General features: G+C 40.4%; 1 protein-coding gene across 5 annotated transcripts in view; it reads right to left on the bottom strand.

The window, feature by feature from the left end:
- Positions 1-19,665, bottom strand: part of Trim36 (tripartite motif containing 36) — a 47,952-nt gene that overhangs the window by 12,234 nt on the left and 16,053 nt on the right. For 3 of the 5 annotated variants that reach the window (XM_052742133.1, XM_052742135.1, XM_052742136.1), the window contains exons 3-6: positions 16,132-16,161; positions 12,004-12,329; positions 9,583-9,729; positions 2,117-2,212 (exon numbers count right to left, since the gene is read on the bottom strand). In XM_052742133.1, coding sequence (XP_052598093.1) covers positions 2,117-2,212; positions 9,583-9,729; positions 12,004-12,329; positions 16,132-16,161 — 599 coding nt within the window. The remainder of the gene's footprint in view (positions 1-2,116; positions 2,213-9,582; positions 9,730-12,003; positions 12,330-16,131; positions 16,162-19,665) is intronic. The other 2 variants (XM_052742134.1, XM_052742137.1) reach the window with 1 other exon arrangement.

Genomic DNA, 19,665 nt, shown 5'->3' on the forward strand with positions numbered 1-19,665 from the left:
AAAACTATCCCATCATCACTGAGGAAGAGTTGAGGATGGAGACAAATTTGGCGTTAATTTTTTTTCCTTATTTCTTCTGCAGTGTTGGCAATGAAGATCGGGATCCAGACCTACATGTCTTGTACACATGATGCAAATTTCCTACCACTAAGATACATCCTTGGCCCCTGTTGTTTCTTAACTATTTCGCTTCTTACTGGGAAAAAAAAATATTTCAAGAAATAACAGTCTTGTGCTAGCCTAGATCATCTATATTTAATTATAAATTTTAAAGTGATAAAGAGGAAAAGAAAAAGAAACTCCACTCCACATATTAAGGCCTATTTAAAGTACTTGAACTGTCAAATAACCTAACCCTGCTCATATTTACTATATTTCAAAAATGCTATTATTTATTATGATTTTTTTGTTTTTATGTTTTACATTGTATTTACCATGTCTCTCCTCTCCCCTCTGCCTCTCTCTCGTCTCTCTCCTCTCCTCTCCTCTCTCCTCTCTCTCTCTCTCTCTCTCTCTCTCTCTCTCTCTCTCTCTCTCTCTCTCTCTCTCCTCTCTCCCTCTCTCTCTCTCTCTGTCTGTCTGTGTCTATGTGTGTAGGTCAGAGAACTCAAGAGAGTTGATTCTCCCCCTTAACCAGAAATTACACTCAGGTAAATCAGGCTTGGCAGCAAGTACCTTTACCCAGTGGGTCATCCAGCCTGCCCCCCTTTTTAAGACACTCTTATGCAGTTCTTTAATTTTTATGTAACCACTATTTTTATGGCCTTGAACTCATGATCTCTCTGCTTCCATTTTCCAAGTGCCAGGATGCTAGCTTACTTCCCCTATTTTTTTTAAATTGAAGTAGAATATAATGCACATGTAAGTGTAAAGGTGAGGACTCATTAAATAACAGCCAACGAGCAGGACATTCAGATAAAAGAACATTACTGGTACACCAGACGTCATCCTCATAAGCTCTACAGTACTGATTCGCCCTCTTCAAGGATTGCTTCATGAAATTTTAAGATATAATCTGGTTTCACTGTTCAGCTACTTAAAAAATATTTATTTAATGTATTTAGTGTGTTTTGCTTACATATATGTCTGTGCACTGTGTAGATGCCTGGTGCACATGGAGGTTAGAAAAGGGCATTGGAGCTGGGCGGTGGTGGTGCACACCTTTAATTCCAGTACTCGGAAGGCAGAAGCAGACGGATCTCTGTGAGTTCGAGGCCAGCCTGGTCTACAGAGTGAGTTCCAGGGAAGGGCAAAGCTACACAGAGAAACCCTGTCTCAAAAAAACAAAAAAAAAAAGAAGAAGAAGAAGGAGAAGGAGGAGGAGGAAGAAGAAGAAGAAGAAGAAGAAGAAGAAGAAGAAGAAGAAGAAGAAGAAGAAGAAGAAAAAGAAGAAGAAGAAGAAGAAGAAGAAGAAGAAGAAGAAGAAGAAGAAGAAGAAGAAGAAGAAGAAGAAGAAGAAGAAGAAGAAGAAGAAAAGGGCATTGGATCCCCTGGAATTACAGATGGTTGTGAACCACCATGGGGGAGCTGGGAATTGAACCTGAGTTCTCCAGAAGGCCAGCCAGTGCTCTCAACCATTGCTAAACCATCTCCCATCCTGGTCTGGATACTTTCTATAAATGTCATTACAGCATCACAGCATTACAGCAGGATATACCTAAGCTATGTGTACATGTAGCTCCAATAGTCTCATTGCTATCTGTACTCCTCTGTTGATGGACCTTGTGGCTACTACAAAAAGGCAAGCATTACCACTCATTTCGATGTGAGCAAGCAAAGCAGAACATGTATTCAGCAGTATCTGGAATTTTAGATAACCCTGGGTCTGTCACATACAGTAACTTTCCAAAGGCTATCTGTCATTTGTTCGCACGCAGGTCACTGTTGAAAGCTACCCTTTCCTTATGACTTCTGGGCCCTTGTTACTATCACATCCCAATGACACCTGGGCACTGAGCACACAGGAGTCTATGCTGCATATGTTTCCACAAGTTCTAGGAAAGCAGAGGTGTGAGGTCACACAATCCCCAGCTCGGGGAACACATTCAGGGTTATGAACAAATAAGCAATCGTCTGGACAGGTAAATGAAAAACTGCTGACCACTTTGTAACTTACCTCTGTTTCCTTCATTAACAAGTTGAGTTCAGAAATCTGACTCTTCACTTGGCCTTCCTTACCAATAAGGAAATCAATGTCCTTTGAAAGCTTCTCCTGTGGAAACACACAGATACATAAACACAAGTACATAAACAAACCAACAAAGACTTCATGCAATTTTGCAAATTACACAGTATCCATCCTTCATCCTTCCTGATGAAGGAACAGCAAAATCAGCTATAGTAATTACCTTGAGGTAATTATTTGCTGGCCTGAAGCGTATAGGCCCAAGGTCATAGGACAGGTTAAATTAAGGCTGGAGAAAGAGAGTACGTGCTACTCAGCCAAAAATTCCAAATGCTCAAGTAGTACATTTGTGTTTAATTACCACTCTCGGAATTCTTGCTTCTAATGCTTCTAAGCAAATTGAAGTTGGCAGCTCAAATAGTTTAGCCTTCCATTACATTTCACAATTTAAACACACACACACACACACACACACACACACACACACACACACACACACGGCAGGAAAAACACCAAGGACTAGCCCAAAATAATCCCAGCTCATCCCAGTCTCGCTATTGATTCACTATACATAAGTGAAAACAGATTTTTGAGTAATTTGTTTGTAAATTAGCTATTCTGAACACTATAATTCCTCATAGAAATTACATTGTAGGGTTCGGTAAAAATCTCTTGGTCTAAAATGAATCTGAAGTACATTTTTAATGCCCCTTCAGAGCACCATGGACTACCAAGTCACGGGGGATAAATGTATTAGAGTCTAAATGAAAAGTGAGAAGACCCAGGAAACCCCTCCCTGAACGAGAACACGCCAGGATCCTGCTGACTGCTGAGCACCTGAAATGCAAAATGTGGGCAGGAATAGAGACATCGGCTCGGTGTTGCAGAGTCAGGAAGTAAGTCTGCCATCTATTCATCTTCCTCTTTTTTTCATCTTACACTACATGAGAGGCAAAGAGGATGTGTGCAGGGATAGACATGATTGGCTCGCAGGACGCATCTCAGGCTCAGAAGCCACCAGATACAGTAAACCCCCTGGCAGGGCTCCCTGGAGAAACAGGAAGCCGCTGGCTGGAAAGGAACAAGACTTCTGGACACAAAAGACAGAATGGGGTGAGGATCTAGCTCAGGGGGAGAGCACTTGCCCAGTACGTATGTGCAAGGCCCTAGGTTTAATCCCCATCACCTGCATCAACCAATCAGTCAGTCAATTAAAAACAAGAGCCAGACAGAGTTGTACAATCCTGAAATCCTAGCACTTGGAAGGTAGAGGTGAGAGGGTCAGGAGCAAGGCCTGGGCTCCATTAAATCCTTGAGAGAGACAGAGACAGACAGACACACAGAGACAGAGACACAGAGACAGGGACAGAAAGAAAATTGGACCTTACAAGATATTAATGCTGCGAGGAGACAGAAAGTCTTTTGTTTTGACCTAGCATTTTACCCTTCTAAGGAACCCAAAGCTCATGAGGTACAAATACTACACAGTCAACGGCTGAACCAGGAACCTAGTCAGAATTGAATAAAGTAATCACTGTCCAGGGTAGGGGGTGTTCAACACCACACTGCAAGCCGAATGACAAGTCTAGCACTGTCCCTATGAGCCCACGCTGGGACCACAAGCAAGAAACAGCACCACTGTTTCTTCTTAACTACAGTGACAGAGCTGCATTCAGCCACTAAAACTGATATAGGTATTCTAAAACAGCTTGAACTAAACGTAGAGAGCCTAAGATAAACGGGGTGACCCAGCGGTCACTAAAGAAGAACAGAAGGTGGAATTGAGAAATAGGGACCAAGGCAACATCAGTCACTCACAGGACTGTTAACACTCAAAGTCTCTGGCCAGTCTTCTCTGGCTCCTGGCCAGACCCTGGCAATCTGTTTTTAAGGACTGGAGGTGTCTTAATAGTCAGAATGTCTGTTCATAAGCTTGCAAAAACTGTAAGCACTAGATATCGACACTAGGCACTAGTAACAGAGGTAAAATGTGAGCGTCAAGGCTCCAGCCTGCAAGTTCACCTAACAGGGCAAGGAGGTTTAAATAAATCTAGACTTGAGTGCTTTAGAAACTCATCAGAGGCCGCACTCCCCAAAGTTACACAAGCCATAACTCTCCCACCAGCCAAGCTGCCTGCAACCCCAACAGAGGGCTCAGGGAGACAGCTGGGGTGGGCTTTTCAGTGGTACAGCTGCCCGAGAGTCACCTGTAACCACAATAGACTCATTAATTCACCAAGCTGGACTCCAAGAAGATGCTTGTTCACATCTCCCCAAGAAAATCCATGCAACGAAGCTAAGACCCCTTGAAGTAGGACAAGGCTGGTCTCTGTAACTGTACCAATGAAAGGCTAATCCCCAGCCAAGTTTGAGAACCATTTTTCCCTCTATATATCAAATCTCCAATAAAAGGTACCAAAGAAACACTAGTAAACAAAACAAAGGAAAAGTCATTCAACAACTGTGTCAAAGTATCTTTCATGCAAGCGGTCTAGGAGAATAATGTATAACTAGCATGGCCCCTGTGCTCAGCTGATACCAAGTTTAAAGGTGATATCAACTCTAGAGATGTTCAGAATAAAATCTGGGGAAGAATATGTGATCTTTTCTGTGCAAGTCTGCTATGTGAATCCACAATGATGCATATTCCAGCTACTGTCTTAAGTTATTTTCTCCTTGATGTAATAAAATAACAAAAAGACAAAACTCAAGGGAAAGAAGGTTTATTTTGGTCCAGTTTGAGAGGACACAAGTTCATCACTGCAGGTAAGGGCGCAGCAGCCAAGGCAGCCAGGACATTCAGGGCTGTGGCAGCAGGAGCCTGGCTCTGTGTTGATGGACACGAAGTAAAGAGCTCTGCTAGAACCCACATGGGCTATAACTGTTAGGCCCCACACTTCCTCCAGTTCGGCTTCATCTCCTAAAGGTTCCACAACCTTCCAAACTGGGGGAACAAGGCCGGGCGGTGGTGGCGCACGCCTTTAATCCCAGCACTCGGGAGGCAGAGCCAGGTGGATCTCTGTGAGTTCGAGGCCAGCCTGGGCTACCAAGCGAGTCCCAGGAAAGGCGCAAAGCTACACAGAGAAACCCTGTCTCGAAAAATGGAAAAAAAAAAAAAAAAAAAACAAACTGGGGGAACAAATGTTCAAACACATGAGCCTGTAGGGGCATTTTACAAGCAAGCCATAAGCACCACCATGTTGGTTAAGACCTTCGCTACCAGCACTTACAATAACGATGAGCACTAATCTACTTCAGAGACTATGACAACAATGTTCACCACAAACTATCCCCCCAAAAGGCATAAACTGTGTCTCACACTCCCTAAAATACAAATGCTATCCCCAAGTACTTCCCTATGCAGTGGGGATTGCTTACAGGGATGCTTGCATTTTATAAGTTCTCATTGTTAACAAGCTGTCTGACAAGACGTCCTTAGAAATCGATGGAAATAATAAATGGAAAACTATCAAAAATTCCTCAGGAAACCTCCTTCAGTGACATGCTCACAGACTTCTGTAGCTGTGGTTGTAGAGTGATCAAGCCAAAGTAGGAATAAGCCACATCAAAAGTTTAACAAGAAAACTGTACAGTGAGGCGAGAAGCTGAGAAAGCTCTCGAAAGGTCTTGACTTCCCAACAATGGAGAGGCTTGGTGACTGAGAGATGGCCAGACGAGGAGACAGGCAGTGAACATGTGTCTTTTCAGGACACACCAGAAATCAAAAAGCCTAGTGGGCCAAAACAGTGACAGGAAACAGTGAATAGGAATCCCTGTGGACTCTCTAGAGTCCCCATTCTGGAAGACTAAGAGCAGGCAGCCACAGCCTGCTGTGGGGAAGAGGGGCTCTACTTTGAGCTCATGCACATGTCAACGTCAATATTAATATAAGTCAATCGAGTCACAGGAGGGAACATATCCTAGCCTCACCTAACAAAACTGCTAAGAGTAGATCATTCTCAGATCCAGGTATTAACTGGTTAAGCCAGTTTCTCCAAAAGTGCAAGCTGTTTCCAGAATTCAGAACACACCTTCCCAAACAACCTGACACACACTATAACACAGATAAGAAACCTGGTGTTTACCTCAGCAGATTCGGCAAACAGCAGACACAAGACAAATGCAAGGTTACCCTTCTATGACGTTCATTTCTCTGATTGTAACACCCAGCTGGCCCCAAATAAGAAATGATGCTGTGGCTTTGCATCATGTAGCCAGTCCCCTTCAGCTTAAATCTAACACCAGGTGTAAAGGAGACTTGTTACTCTTAGCAAGTGACAAATTTAGACAATTAGTTTCTTACTAAAAAGTAAGTAAATTGGAAAGTCTGAAATATGTAAGAAAGAAATTAACGTACAATGTAAAAGATAGCTATGTTATTATGTGTATGTTCTTCATCCAGTTTCCTGACATACCTCTCCTAAAGTCCTTGGTTTCTAAAATGATTTTTTTTTTTTTTTGTAAGCTAATAAGTCAAGAGGCAGCTGGCTTCAGGGTAAGAGCTGGTCACCAAGAACACAGAGGCATGATTAGACAGCTAAGATTCAGTCCTACCTCACAACTTTCAGGGACAAGAAGCCCAAAGTGGAGGATCAGTAACTGCTAATGACTTAATCAACTGTGTCTATCGACGAGGCTTCCATAAAAACTCAGAAAGAGTTCAGAACTTCCATGCAGAAGAGCCCTTGGAGGTTCTCATAGAGTGCCAGAGGGCAATGGCAGCTTGTGCCCTTCCCAAATTCCTCATCCTGTGCATCTCTTTATCAGCACCTGTTGCAATATCCTGTATGATAAATTGCTGTTTGTGTTTTCCTGAGTTCTGTGAGCCTCACAAACAAAATAATTAGACCCAAGAAGGGTGAGCTAAACTTCTTTTTACAGTCATGTGATCAAAGGCAAAAAATAAAAATTAAAAAAAAAAACCCACATGGAGCTTGCAGCTGGCATGTACAGTGGGGCAGAGGGAGGCACAGGCAGCACTGGGACCGGCCCTTCACCTGCAGGGTCTGAGAGCACATTCAGGTACCGTGTCAGAACTAACTGAATTAAGAGGATCCCCAGCTTGCATCTGCTGCTATAGAATCCACTGCCTGCTTGCTGATGTCATGTGAGGTCACGGAAGCCTTCTGCCTAGGCACAGTAACACACACCTGTAAATGACCACTTGGGAAGTGGAGGCAGGAGCATCACGGCAAATTTGAGGCCAGCCTGGTTTACACAGTAAGACCCTGTCTCAAACAAACAAACAAACAAAATGTCTTTTGCGTTGATTGTTGTGGGTTCTGAGAGCAGAGAAGAAACATGGATTCATGGGTAATTTTTCCAACACTTTACTCTAGTGTCAAAGACAGTAAAAGTAATAAAAACTGGAACAGATTACACAAAATTAAACCAATTAGAAATCAAAACTCCTATACATGTGATAAATTATAAATTGTGCTATGTGAAGCTGACCGACTACAGAGGCATGATAAAGTGACAATAACAGATTTGGCTTCCCACTTGAAACATCTGGAATCTCTCTTGTTATGCGCCAGATCCAAGAGACATTTCCTAGATGGTGGGAAACAAGAGACACCTGACTAGCCTGTTGTCTGCAGTTGCTAGGGCTGGAGGCAGAGAACTCAAATGGACCTCAGCGTCTCCTGTGAGCCTAAGTGATGAAGCTGGGAGTTAAGGAAGTCGGGGTTTCTAAAGCCTAAAACCACAGAGACAAGCAGAAAGAGAAAAAACTGCAGAGAGGTATACAAGACTGACCACCAGTCAACCATGCCTGAGGTCAAGGGAAGTTCCAGAGAGGATTAAAGTTCACACAAGCTGGGAGTAACGTGCTCCCCACCCTCCAGACTTCCAACCCTGAAAAACAGAGCTTCTAAATCATCAGGGACGGAGAAGAATCATCAAAGGTTTTTATCTCCAGAGTCAGGCTGATTAACCTAAAACCAAATGCTTCCTTGCCCTGCCAGGAAAAGCTGAAAACAGGGTATAACTAATAATACCTGATAGCCAATCAAAAACTTCCAGCTGGCTAGTTTCATGTCAACTTGGCACAAGCTAGAGTCATCTAGGAAGAGGGAACCTCAGTTAAGAAGATGCCCCCACCAGCTTGGACTGTGGGGAAGCCTGTGGGGGCATTTTCTTGATTAATGATTGGTGTGGGAGGGTCCAGCACACTGTGGGTGGTGCCATCCTCAGGCAGGTGGTCCTGGGTGCTAAGAAAACAGGCTGAGCAAGTCAGTTAGCAGGGTTCCTCCATGGCTTCTGTTCCAGCTCCTGCCTCCAGCTTCCTCTCCTTGAGTTCCTGACTCCTTCAGTGATGGACTGTTTATCTGGAAGTATAAGATGAAACAAACCCTTTCCTTCTCAAGTTGCTTTCGGCCATGGTGTTTCATCACAGCAATAGAAACCCTAACTAAGACACCAGGCAAGCAAAGGGGCAGAGAAATAGAAGGTACAATGGCCAAACCTGTCCATGACACAGATATACGACACTATTTATGTATGCAGCTACACACATAATCTGCACATACACTGTTAAAGAAAGGGAGCAATATAAAAGGGATGCTTGAGGATGAATGAATTCCTTTAAGACGACCGCTTATAGCAAAAAAGGAACGGAATAAAGCGAGCACCACAGCGCTGCCTCCCCTGATACTGAGGACCAGATCTGAGCATGTTCTGAGCCCTTCTACCTCTGCACCCAGGACAGTAATGTACACCGAGCTCTCTGGAGGATCCTAGCAGTGGCCCGCATTCCTTCACACTTCCAACCAGCGGTGCAAGGCTTTAACACACTCAGAAAAACTAACAATCTTAAGTTAGAGATTTTTTTTAAAAAATAATTTGTAATTATTTTAAATATGTGGAGTTTTTTATAATTATTATACAGAATTATGTAATAATTATATATTTATATTTACACATTTATATATTTTATATATGTAATAAATTTATTATGCATAGTAACACATTATATGTTATATATAATATAGTTTATGTAGTATATTTATATATTTAAATATATATTTATATATAATAACTATATAAATATATATTATATATTATAAATATATATTTATTCTTATATATTATGATTACATACTTTTTAATAATTACACATTAAGGTTTACCTCATACTGTTAACTCCTTTCAGTAAAACAGACCACATTATAAAAACTTAAGAATCATGAAATCACCAGGTATTAAAACCTACTTCCAGGGCTGGCTCAGCAGTTAAGAGCACTGGCTGCTCTTCCAAAAGACCTGGTTTTGATTCCCAGCACCCATAGTGAGGGTGACAACCTTCTGTAACTCCAGTCCCAGGCATCCAACGCCCTCTTCTGGCCCTCTGCAGACACTGCACACACATGGTGCACAGACATACTTTCAGGTAAAACATCCATAAACATTAAATAAAATGGACAAATTGAAACCCACTCTAATATCCTAAGTTATACCTTTAAGGTTTTGTAGGCACTGCTCATGGTGGTCACTCGGTGATTGGAGTGATTCCCACCCAACTTACAGAGGTGGCAAACCGGCCTTCTGCACAGTTCACAGTACATGTTTATCCTCTCTGTCTCGTGTTCGGGGCACATTAAAATCTATTGAATAAAAGCATACGGACAGTTAAAGATCCAGGTTCACGTAACCTCGGTCCCCCAGCACAAATATTTGCTATATAAAATCAAGAGCCATATAGGTGAATAAAAGTATAAAAAATAAAAATATGTCACATGAAAACTGTAGAATTACCATTTTTAAATCTTTGGGTTCAAACCGCTAATACATAGATGTTATTTCCCCTAAACTTGGTGAGAAGAACATTCATTCCAAGAGGACTCAAGTAGAGAGAATGCTTAAACAGGCTAGAGAGGTCCTCTCACCACACATTAGGCACTTCTTACTGAACATCTCTGTAAGGTATCAGAAAACCTTCAGAGAATCTCTGGCCTGACTCCCCATACAAGCCTGTTGCCAAGAGACCTCTGGAGGGCTTTGTGATGTAAGCACCCAGCAGGCCAGCTCCACAAGCCACACTCACTGCCCAGCAGCATCTCCCGAGGAAACACCACATTTGGACTTACTAGTCTATGAACTAGCATCGTAGATGCATTTGAAATTGTACATAAAATACTGTTTCCATTCAGAAACAAACATTTAGGTAGTATGCTGATGAAATCAAATAGTTGTTCATGGTTTCAAGAGACTGGATGATAGGCAACTTTAACTGGTCTGAAATATTAGGGGGGAAAAAGACCAATATGCAAAGTTTACGCTATATCTTCAGGGGGACTAAAGTGGAAAAAACTTACAATGTTTCAGAATGTCTAAGTTCCTAATTCTCAGAAGAATGTGTACTTTTTTAAAGTAGAAAAACTTCAGCTTTCCATAGGAAGGGGTACAACAAGTTCAGTTGTAGGTGAGTATTCTCTAGCATAAGGGACAGCTTTGAGGCGCTACACTGTACTGGCTGACACAAATGCTTGAAGGGAACTATTTTTCCTGTTTCTGTGGTTTCCTCAGCAGTATTTTATGACTGATTTGCATTCCAAATCCTAAGAAATACTTATAAGAACCCAGTCCTGGTGTAGCTCATTATCATGTGTCCTTTCATGATCGAATAGTATTAATGCAACCTTGTAAACAAAACACTAAAAAGTCATACATTTTTAAAAATCAATGACCTTCAGCAGTTCGGGTGAGACAAACATGATAACAGGGAATTCAAAGGTTGATAAATGTTATGAGACAAACAGTTTTGAGAAAAAGGGTCTTTCAGAATGTAGGGACAAAGAAATACCTTTGTTTTCATCTTTCAGACCCGTGTTATGTAAGAAATGTTCGGTGAGTATTGTGTAATGACTTCTCTAAGATTTTAAATTTTATTTTAAATTATGGGCATGTCTGTGTCTGTGCTGGGTATGTGAACACTAGTGTTCACATTAGGAGGACAGAAGAGAGAACTGGATCCCCTGGAGTTGCAACTACTTACTGCTGGCTGTGAGCAACTCCACCAACCCTGGGTGGGAACCAACCCTGGGTCCTCCGTTAAGGGTAGCAGGCAAGGGGCTGGAGAAATGGCTCAGCAGGTAAGAGCACTGGCTGCTCCACTAGAGGACCGGGGTTCCATTCCCAGCACCCACATGGCAGCTCCCAACTGTCTGTAACTCCAGTTCCAGTGGATTCAACTCCCTCACAAAGATATGCAGGTCAAACACCAATGCATATAGAAGTAAAAAAAATTAAATTAAAAAAAAAGTAGGCATTCTTAACAACTGAGCCATCTCTCCAGTTCCAAATAGTTTTTAAGATTTACATATGAAATTATTACAAATTAAAGGCTTTATAATTAAGAATACTGTTGTTATATTTAATAACTGACACTATTCATACGAGTTACTAAATTATAAAGAAAAACAGCTTTATGCCAGGTGGTGATGGTGCACACCTTTAATCCCAGCACTTGGGAGGCAGAGGCAGGTGGATCTCTGTGAGTTCGAGGGCAACCTATTATACAGAGAGAGTTTCAAAACAGCCAAGCCTACACAGAAACCCTGTCTCAAACCAAAAAAAAAAAAAAAAACTTTATAAGTATCCATGCTGGGTGGTGGTGACACACAAATGATTTTACTCATCATAGACCACAGAACATGGAGTTCTTGTGAGATTAATTACACAAATTACCCAGAATACTTGAGAAATGTAAAGTCCACCTAACAGATTATATAAGCACTATGTCTCACACTTTAAAGTTATTCTTAACCTACAGTAAAGTTTTAGCTAACTAAAAATATCACAATCGTGTTATCCAATCAAACCTTCCCGTCTCTAGACTCCTGGCAATTTCTCCCACGATGTCTGGTACCCTAACTTACCTTGGGTCTGAAATTAGTGGTGGGGCCCACATACTCGTGCTGGGCTTTGACAGTCCCCCAAGGATGATAAATTTTGAAGCATTCGTTGCAGTAGCTTGCACTGCAGTCCATGCAGCTCTTCGTAGACTCCTGGGGTGGTGGTTTACACAGGTCACACATAATGGCTGTGGCTGCCCTGGCGGCCTGCCGGTATCTCTCGACAATCGTTTCCAAAGTGAAATTTCGAAACAGACCGCTGACTCCTCGCTCTCCAAGATCCACATCATGCTCACAGCCAGGACAAGGAAACATAGTCGGCCTTGGGGTCAGGGAATTACGCTTCCAGCCTGTGTAGTTAGTAAGGCTTCATTTAGTAACATCGTAAGTGATTAAAATGAAGAGTCATAGCTGGGTGGTGGTGGCACACGCCTTTAATCCCAGCACTGGGGAGGCAGAGCCAGGTGGATCTCTGTGAGGTCGAGGCCAGCCTGGTCTATAGAGTGAGATCCAGGACAGGCACCAAAACTACACAGAGAAACTCTGTCTTGAAAAACCAAAACCAAAACAAAACAAAACAATAATAAAAAAGAAGAGTCATGTTTTAGAAAGTTTCTACAATCACAAATATTCCAAGTGGCTCCATCTGCATTCTGAAAATGCTTTTCTAAGCAAATATTTTTACTTGGTATAAAAAAAAGTTCAAATTATTAAAAGTTATCATAGAGAAAAGAAAAATAATCTATAATAAATTACACATAAACCTGTATTAAGCTAAACACAGACATGAAGACAAACCATCTAATACAGTACTTTGTAGAGTATTTTATATAACTAAACTTCTAGTTAATTTTATACATCATCCCCAAAGTCATAAAGTGAATACCACCACCTTAGCTGACTGGGAAGAAACAGGGGTACGTAACAGAGCAGGAGCCCTTGAGCAGGGCCCAGGCTCAGCAAGCTCAGTGCAATCCCAGCGACTGTCTGAAACTGCAAGCTGTCCACATACACACACGTGTGTCTTCTGGGTAGTCTGGACTTTCATCACATGCTTGGAGGAATAGGTGCTCACAGTTTTAAGAACCATCACAATGGACTGTTTCCCACTGTAGTACTGTTTATCTGGGAAAGTTCAGTGGGAAAGACCAGAAGGTAACTGAATGCAAGCTAAAGAAGAGCAAAGAACTCATTCATGGACCTGGAACTTAGTAACTTTAAAAGGGCCAACCATGGGACCTGAAACAAAGAACCATTAAGATTATTTACTTCAGTGCCAAGATGCATTCCATGTGACTTTGTAATATACAAAATACAAGTAATGACCTTAAACATTAGATTTTTCTGCTCAGTGTTGTGTCTCTGATCTTCATAAGTCAGGAAACCAAAGTCTGCCATACTCACCTGCTGGTTCGGACAAATGCACAGCTATCTGTCTGTTCAACACAGGTGGATGGATACTTACTTCAACCTTTCTTAGAGTATGAAAGCTCAGTTGGACACAAAATAGCTTCCATAACACACAAAGAAACTTCTTAATCTCCAGCCTTCTTTCATAGTATTATATCCAATACCAAAAATTAATGGGTAAATTCAGTATATTCTATTTGAATATACAAAGGTCTTTAAGTAACTACCTTAGTATTGCCCTTGAAATGACTGTTGTCTAAAAAAATATATATCTTAAAACATGCCTGGTATGACATCACAACAGGTGAAACTTAACAGATAGCCCAAAGTATTATTTATAATAATGACTTTATAGCATGCAAAGTGCCACTGAACTCCAAAAGCACCTTATGTAACAAACATGCACAGTATTTTTAATATTTAATATTATTTCCATTTAATGACATTTTAGCCTTAATATTTTTAAACATGAATCATATAAAAGGAAACTTCCCACAAACTTGAAAATCCTACTCCATGTTTTCCTGTAGTGATTTTAAAAACATGCAATCCAGTCCAAGATGTTTCACACCACAGCAGGCATATAATAAAATAAGCGCAAGGCTAATTAAAAAATAAAACAAAACACACACATGCCAATGAAAATGTTTTTGTCAAAAAACCAAGCCAAACAATTCCAGAAGTCAAATGATGCAGTGGTCAAGTTTAAACAAATGGAAATTTGCATGTAATTACATCTACCTACAGTTAACTAGATGATGGACCTTTAAATGAATGAATAACCAATCTCAGTTGTCTATGTGAAAAACAATGACCTATTATAGATTTTGTGAAGGTTGTGGCCAATTAAATAGTGATTTGAAACAAAATTAATCATGAAAACTAAATCATGCTTTAACATGTATGCTGGTGACACCCAAACTTTGGTTGTTTTCATGTTTAGAAATGTTCAAAAAAAAATGTTCCCTTTCCTTTTCTGTATTCCTCTGTTACCTTAATTTTATGGTGAAAATAAAAGTTTTTATGAAACACCACACTAGACCTCTGTTGTTTTGGTTTTTTTTGTTTTTTTTTTCTGGAGCTGAGGACGGAACCCAAGACCCTGCACTTGCTAGGCAAGTGCTCTACCACTGAGCTAAATCCCCAACCCCAACACACTAGACCTCTTAAATGAGATCAAATGTGGAATTTAAGACCTGAGTAGTTTTCAGGGAACTTATTCAAATCAGTATCTTGGCTGTTTTTCTAAACTGATCCCATGAGGCTCTCAAATCTTTCGAATGCTAACTTTCATTTCATCTGTCATATGCCTTTACCGTGATTTTCATAAAATATTATATTCAGAGAAACAAAGAAGGCATGACAGCTCTAAGGCTATCCTGGAAAGTAAGCCTCATGAAAAAAAAAATGCAACACTGGACTAAAAGGAAAATGTTATAGAGTCAACTTTCAATGTTGGTGCTATCTAAAGGGCCATGAGGCCAAATGGCTGTTGAAATTTAAATTTAAGATGATTAAATTTTCACTATTTTGGTTGCAAGCTATAGTTCAGATTCTCAAGAGTACTTGAGGCTTAGTGGATACCACACCGTATAGTGAAGGGTTGAATATCTCCATTAGAGAAAGTTCTATTTACATAATCTTTCTCTACCACATGATAGAATCTGGGGAGAGGGGGACTAACCAGATGATGACTGGGAAGACTAAAGAAGTAATGCCAGCCAAGTAGCAGCCACACAACTGTGGAGTCCGTATTTGTGAACTATGCAAATACTCTCAACTCACACATCTTTGCTTCAAAGGCACAGTAAACAAATATCAAGGCACAATTTTAAAATATTTAAAGTATTTTCAAAGTGGTTTATATCCACCAAAAGAGCTATTTCTGTCTGTTTTATCATCCAACTTTCAAGGAGAAAAAAATAAATGCAAAGATAAATTTAAATATTTCTAAAAATTTTTAAATATTAAATATTTAAAAACAAATGCAAGAGAATCAACTCGTAGCACATTCCAAACTGCTGCAATTGTACCCTCTCCCATATTCTGGCCATAACAACTTCCTGTTCTTACTGCTTATCAATTGGTGGGATGCCACCAGTTGGACTTCCCAGAAAGTGAGGGGAACAGAAGAGGCGTAACATTTCTCTAACCAAAGAGTATCACCAGAATTTGACCAAAACGTAATCAATTTTACTTTAAAGGTCAACTGGAGTGAAAAGAAAAAAAAAAAAAAAAACAAGGTAGGCTGGAATGCTTCACACAGAATCACATATTCCAAAAGCCTAAAATGGGTAAGACCTGCATGTTAAAACTCTGATGGGAAAGAAACACTTTAAAACATGGACAACAAAGACAAGACATTATATCATAAAACATGCAGAGAGTGTGCTAACTACAAAAATGGACAACTTTAGACAAGACTTTTAATATTTAGTTAACCTTACCAATGCAGCATGTAAGTTACATTATAGTCTACACAAATGTAAAAAGATTTTTCAGGTACCAGATATGAAAAAACAAAATTGTGTTGTGTACGGGAATCATTTGGACACACACTCCTTAAAAACATCACAAGTTTCATCCTGTTGACCTTTAAGTCATGTCAATACAATTTGTTTACTTTTTATATAATTTGAAAGACTTGACCACTGGTGTTAGAGAATCTCTAGACACATAAGAGAATTGAAATCTAACACCACGCTGCCCGCGGCCACAAAAGCAATAAAGCGCTTTTTCTACCTCTCCACCCCAAAGATCTCCGCTGTGATGCTGTGAACAATGAACAGAAAGCTGGATTTAGAATTCCATTCTAAAGAGAATACTCACAACTTGTTAACAAAAGATAAAGCACTGACTATGTCCTGCAGAGAATACGATTATTGAATCAACAGTAAACATGTATTCTTCCCGACACACAGGGTGTTTACAAAGCCAGCAATATAGAACAGTCCATCAGTCTTATAGAATTTGGCTGCACCACTGTTGGGCAGGACTAGAGTGACATACACTTTGTCCTACAGATTTGTGGGTTTTTTTGGTTTTTTTGGTTTTTTTTTTTTTTTTTGTTTTTCGAGACAGGGTTTCTCTGTGTAGCTTTGCACCTTTCCTGGATCTCGCTCTGTAGACCAGGCTGGCCTCGAACTCACAGAGATCCACCTGCCTCTGCCTCCCAAGTGCTGGGATTAAAGGCATGCGCCACCACCGCCCGGCCACCACCGCCCGGCCAGATTTGTGTTTTTAAACAGCCTCATCTCCGGCAACTGTTAGAAAAACGAAGTAAATTCAAGTATCTTTTGACTTTTTGCTGAACTAAAAAAAAAGTAAGTTATAAAAAAATTATTAAAATTCAAAATCTCTGACAACAGGAAAATACAAATTGGAGGGAAAGATTACACACATATGATCAGAAATATACAAAAAACAGCTTTTTGTTTACATACCTGAACATGTAACTGACATATACACAGAAACCTTATTCTTTCAAAGTACCCTTTCATTAAAAAGTCTATTAAATGTGTATGGCAATATCATCCCAATGAAATAAATGAGCCACAGCACAACGTATTTTTAAATTGTCTAGTAGCCACAATAAAAGTTAAGAAACAAGTAAAATTAGTTCTGATATTATTTAACCTACTATATCCAAGATATCACCTCAAAATGTAATAAATACAAAAAGCCTTAAATCTCTACTTGTGCTATCCTAAAGCCTCTGAAATCTAATAAGCATTTCATATTTACAGAATATCGATCAGAAAAGTCCTATTTCAAGCATTTCACAGCTAGTGTCTACTATACTGGACAGCCTAGGGTCTAATCCTTTAGTAAAAATCAATAGCTTAGTAAAAATCAAAGGTAAAAAGTAATTTTTAGAAATATATTCCTTCCACATCCATTGCTATGAACAGGGTTTTGGACTTCCTTTTTAAGTGTGCCTTATCATTTTTGCCCATAAATGAAAGGGATATCTGTAATTCAGGGACACCAGGCTGTTTAAAACTTGTGACCATACAAAAGATGGCCTTTAAATCTGTGATCACCGACTCACAAACAAAGTCTTTAGAAACTGCCACATCTGGGACAGTCTCACCTGCCAAGCCTAAGGTTGATTTTTATTTCTATGGATGTGGGGAGGCTGTCTGCCCAGGGAGCTAGTGTAAGTAAGGTGTCAGGTCCACTGGTACTGAAGTTACAGGTGGCTGAGTCACCTGCCACGGCGCTAGGAAGCTTTCTGTAGTCATCCTTCTCCAAGTTAAACACTCTCAGCACCTGTAGCTATCCTCCACAGAGAAGTTTTCAAACACTCTCAACTCCCTGCTCAGGACATGATCCAACGGCAGAGTGATCTTACAGAATGGGGAGGGGGCATATTTTAGTCGTTTCCTATCTAATCTAGACAGTGGGGTATATGGTGAAACGAAATTCTTGTTCTCAAAACAAAACAAAACAAGTTCAACCACATTACACTTCAGTCCTGGTGGCATGCTCTGTTTATCCTAGTACCAGAAGGTTTTCATTCAACATCCACTCAACAAGCATGCACCAAGCACAGACAGAGTACTATGGGAAGCTCCTAAAGCACTGGCAGTTCTAATTTCATATGAACCGCACATGAGAATCAGTCAAATCCAGAGATGAAAAGACTACCTAAGACACAGAACTTCATGAAAAGTATATGTGAACACAACCCAATCATAAGCAGAGATATTCCACTAATTGTCTATGTTGAATATTAATACACAGAAAGTAAATTTTCCTCAATCAGCCAAGAAGGGGATTCCCAACTGGCCAATGAAGACCCAACAATAGAACATCAAGTTTTATCTGGTAAGAATGACTTCAACTCATTACTGTCTTTCTATTCCTTAAGGTGCCAGATTCCTAGCAAAGAGGAAAACATAAAAGTTATGACCTCACTATGAGCATAACCCTCTCTGTCCTCAAACTCTCTCATTTTGCCCAATTGACTTCACTGGTGCGCGCATGTGCGCGCGCGCCGCGTATATACACACACACATACATACACACACACACACACACACACACACACACACATACACAAATAAATAAATATATATATATTATATGTGCAAGTAATCTTTTAATAATTAGTGACTGGCATTCAAAGAAAAACCCATGGCCCAGTGGTTAAGAGTACTTATTGTTCTTGCAGAAGACCCAGGTTCGATTCCCAGCATCCACATGGCAGTTCACAACCATCTGTAGCTCTAGTCCTAGAGACTGCAAACACTCTTTTCAGACCTCCTCAGACACCAGGCACACACGTGGTACACAGATATAACATGCAGGCAAAACACACACGTGGCATACATACATAACACGCAGGCAAAATATTCATCAATATAAAATGATATATACATATATATGTGTGTGTAAAAGAAGTGTGGTATATAGAACATATAACTCAACTCTGATGGAATAGGTACATGGATATAAATACTGAACAAAGAGACTCCATTGCATAAGTCAGGCCACAAAAAGATGATACTCTTTAAATGCAGCTTAGAAAGAGATGCTTTTCTGAAAAACTCACAAAATTAAAAAGTAACCCCTGTCCTATCAGTGGGAGAAACTGAAGAGAGTACACAAGAGGTTTAAAGATGAAACCTCAAAGCCCAAATGGCTCAGCATGGACACTTTGAAGCCTGGGACTTCTGGACACTCACACACACTCCTCAGTATAAAGGCCATGCTTAATGAAAGGCTGTGGTCACCACTGATTTTAAAAGAATTTCAGCAGCTTCTGTAATTTTAAGTTAATTTTGATCTATATCATCACTGCAATAACTGTTCAGAGGCAACGCTATCTTGATAGGAAACAAGGTAAATGCTGAGCTGCAATACAGCAAAATATATGCTATGTGTCATTCGATTTTCTTCCATACATTACTGCAGAATTCTAGTACTCATGAGAGTCAGAACCCTTATTTTGGGGAGTAGGCAGGTTCTCATGCATCCCCAGGATGTCCTTGAAACCATAGATCTTTCTCCCTCCACCCACCCACCATGGGCTGGTATACAGACATGTGCCAACATGCCCTGCTAAAACACTTATTTAAAAAAGAGAATTTCAAGTGATTGAAGAAAATAAAATTCTCAAGTAGAGTGATACCACATGATCTGATCTGATCTAAAAGTTCTCTAAGGGCTGGAGAGATGGCTCAGCAGTTAAGAGCACTGGCTGCTCTCCCAGAGGACCTGCCTTTGATTCCCAGCTTCCACATGATGGTTCACAACCAACTATAACTCCAG

This window comes from Peromyscus californicus, unplaced genomic scaffold (genome assembly GCF_007827085.1).
Source record: "Peromyscus californicus insignis strain IS unplaced genomic scaffold, ASM782708v3 Scaffold_17__1_contigs__length_78620276, whole genome shotgun sequence".
In the NCBI taxonomy this organism is placed as follows: domain Eukaryota; kingdom Metazoa; phylum Chordata; class Mammalia; order Rodentia; family Cricetidae; genus Peromyscus; species Peromyscus californicus.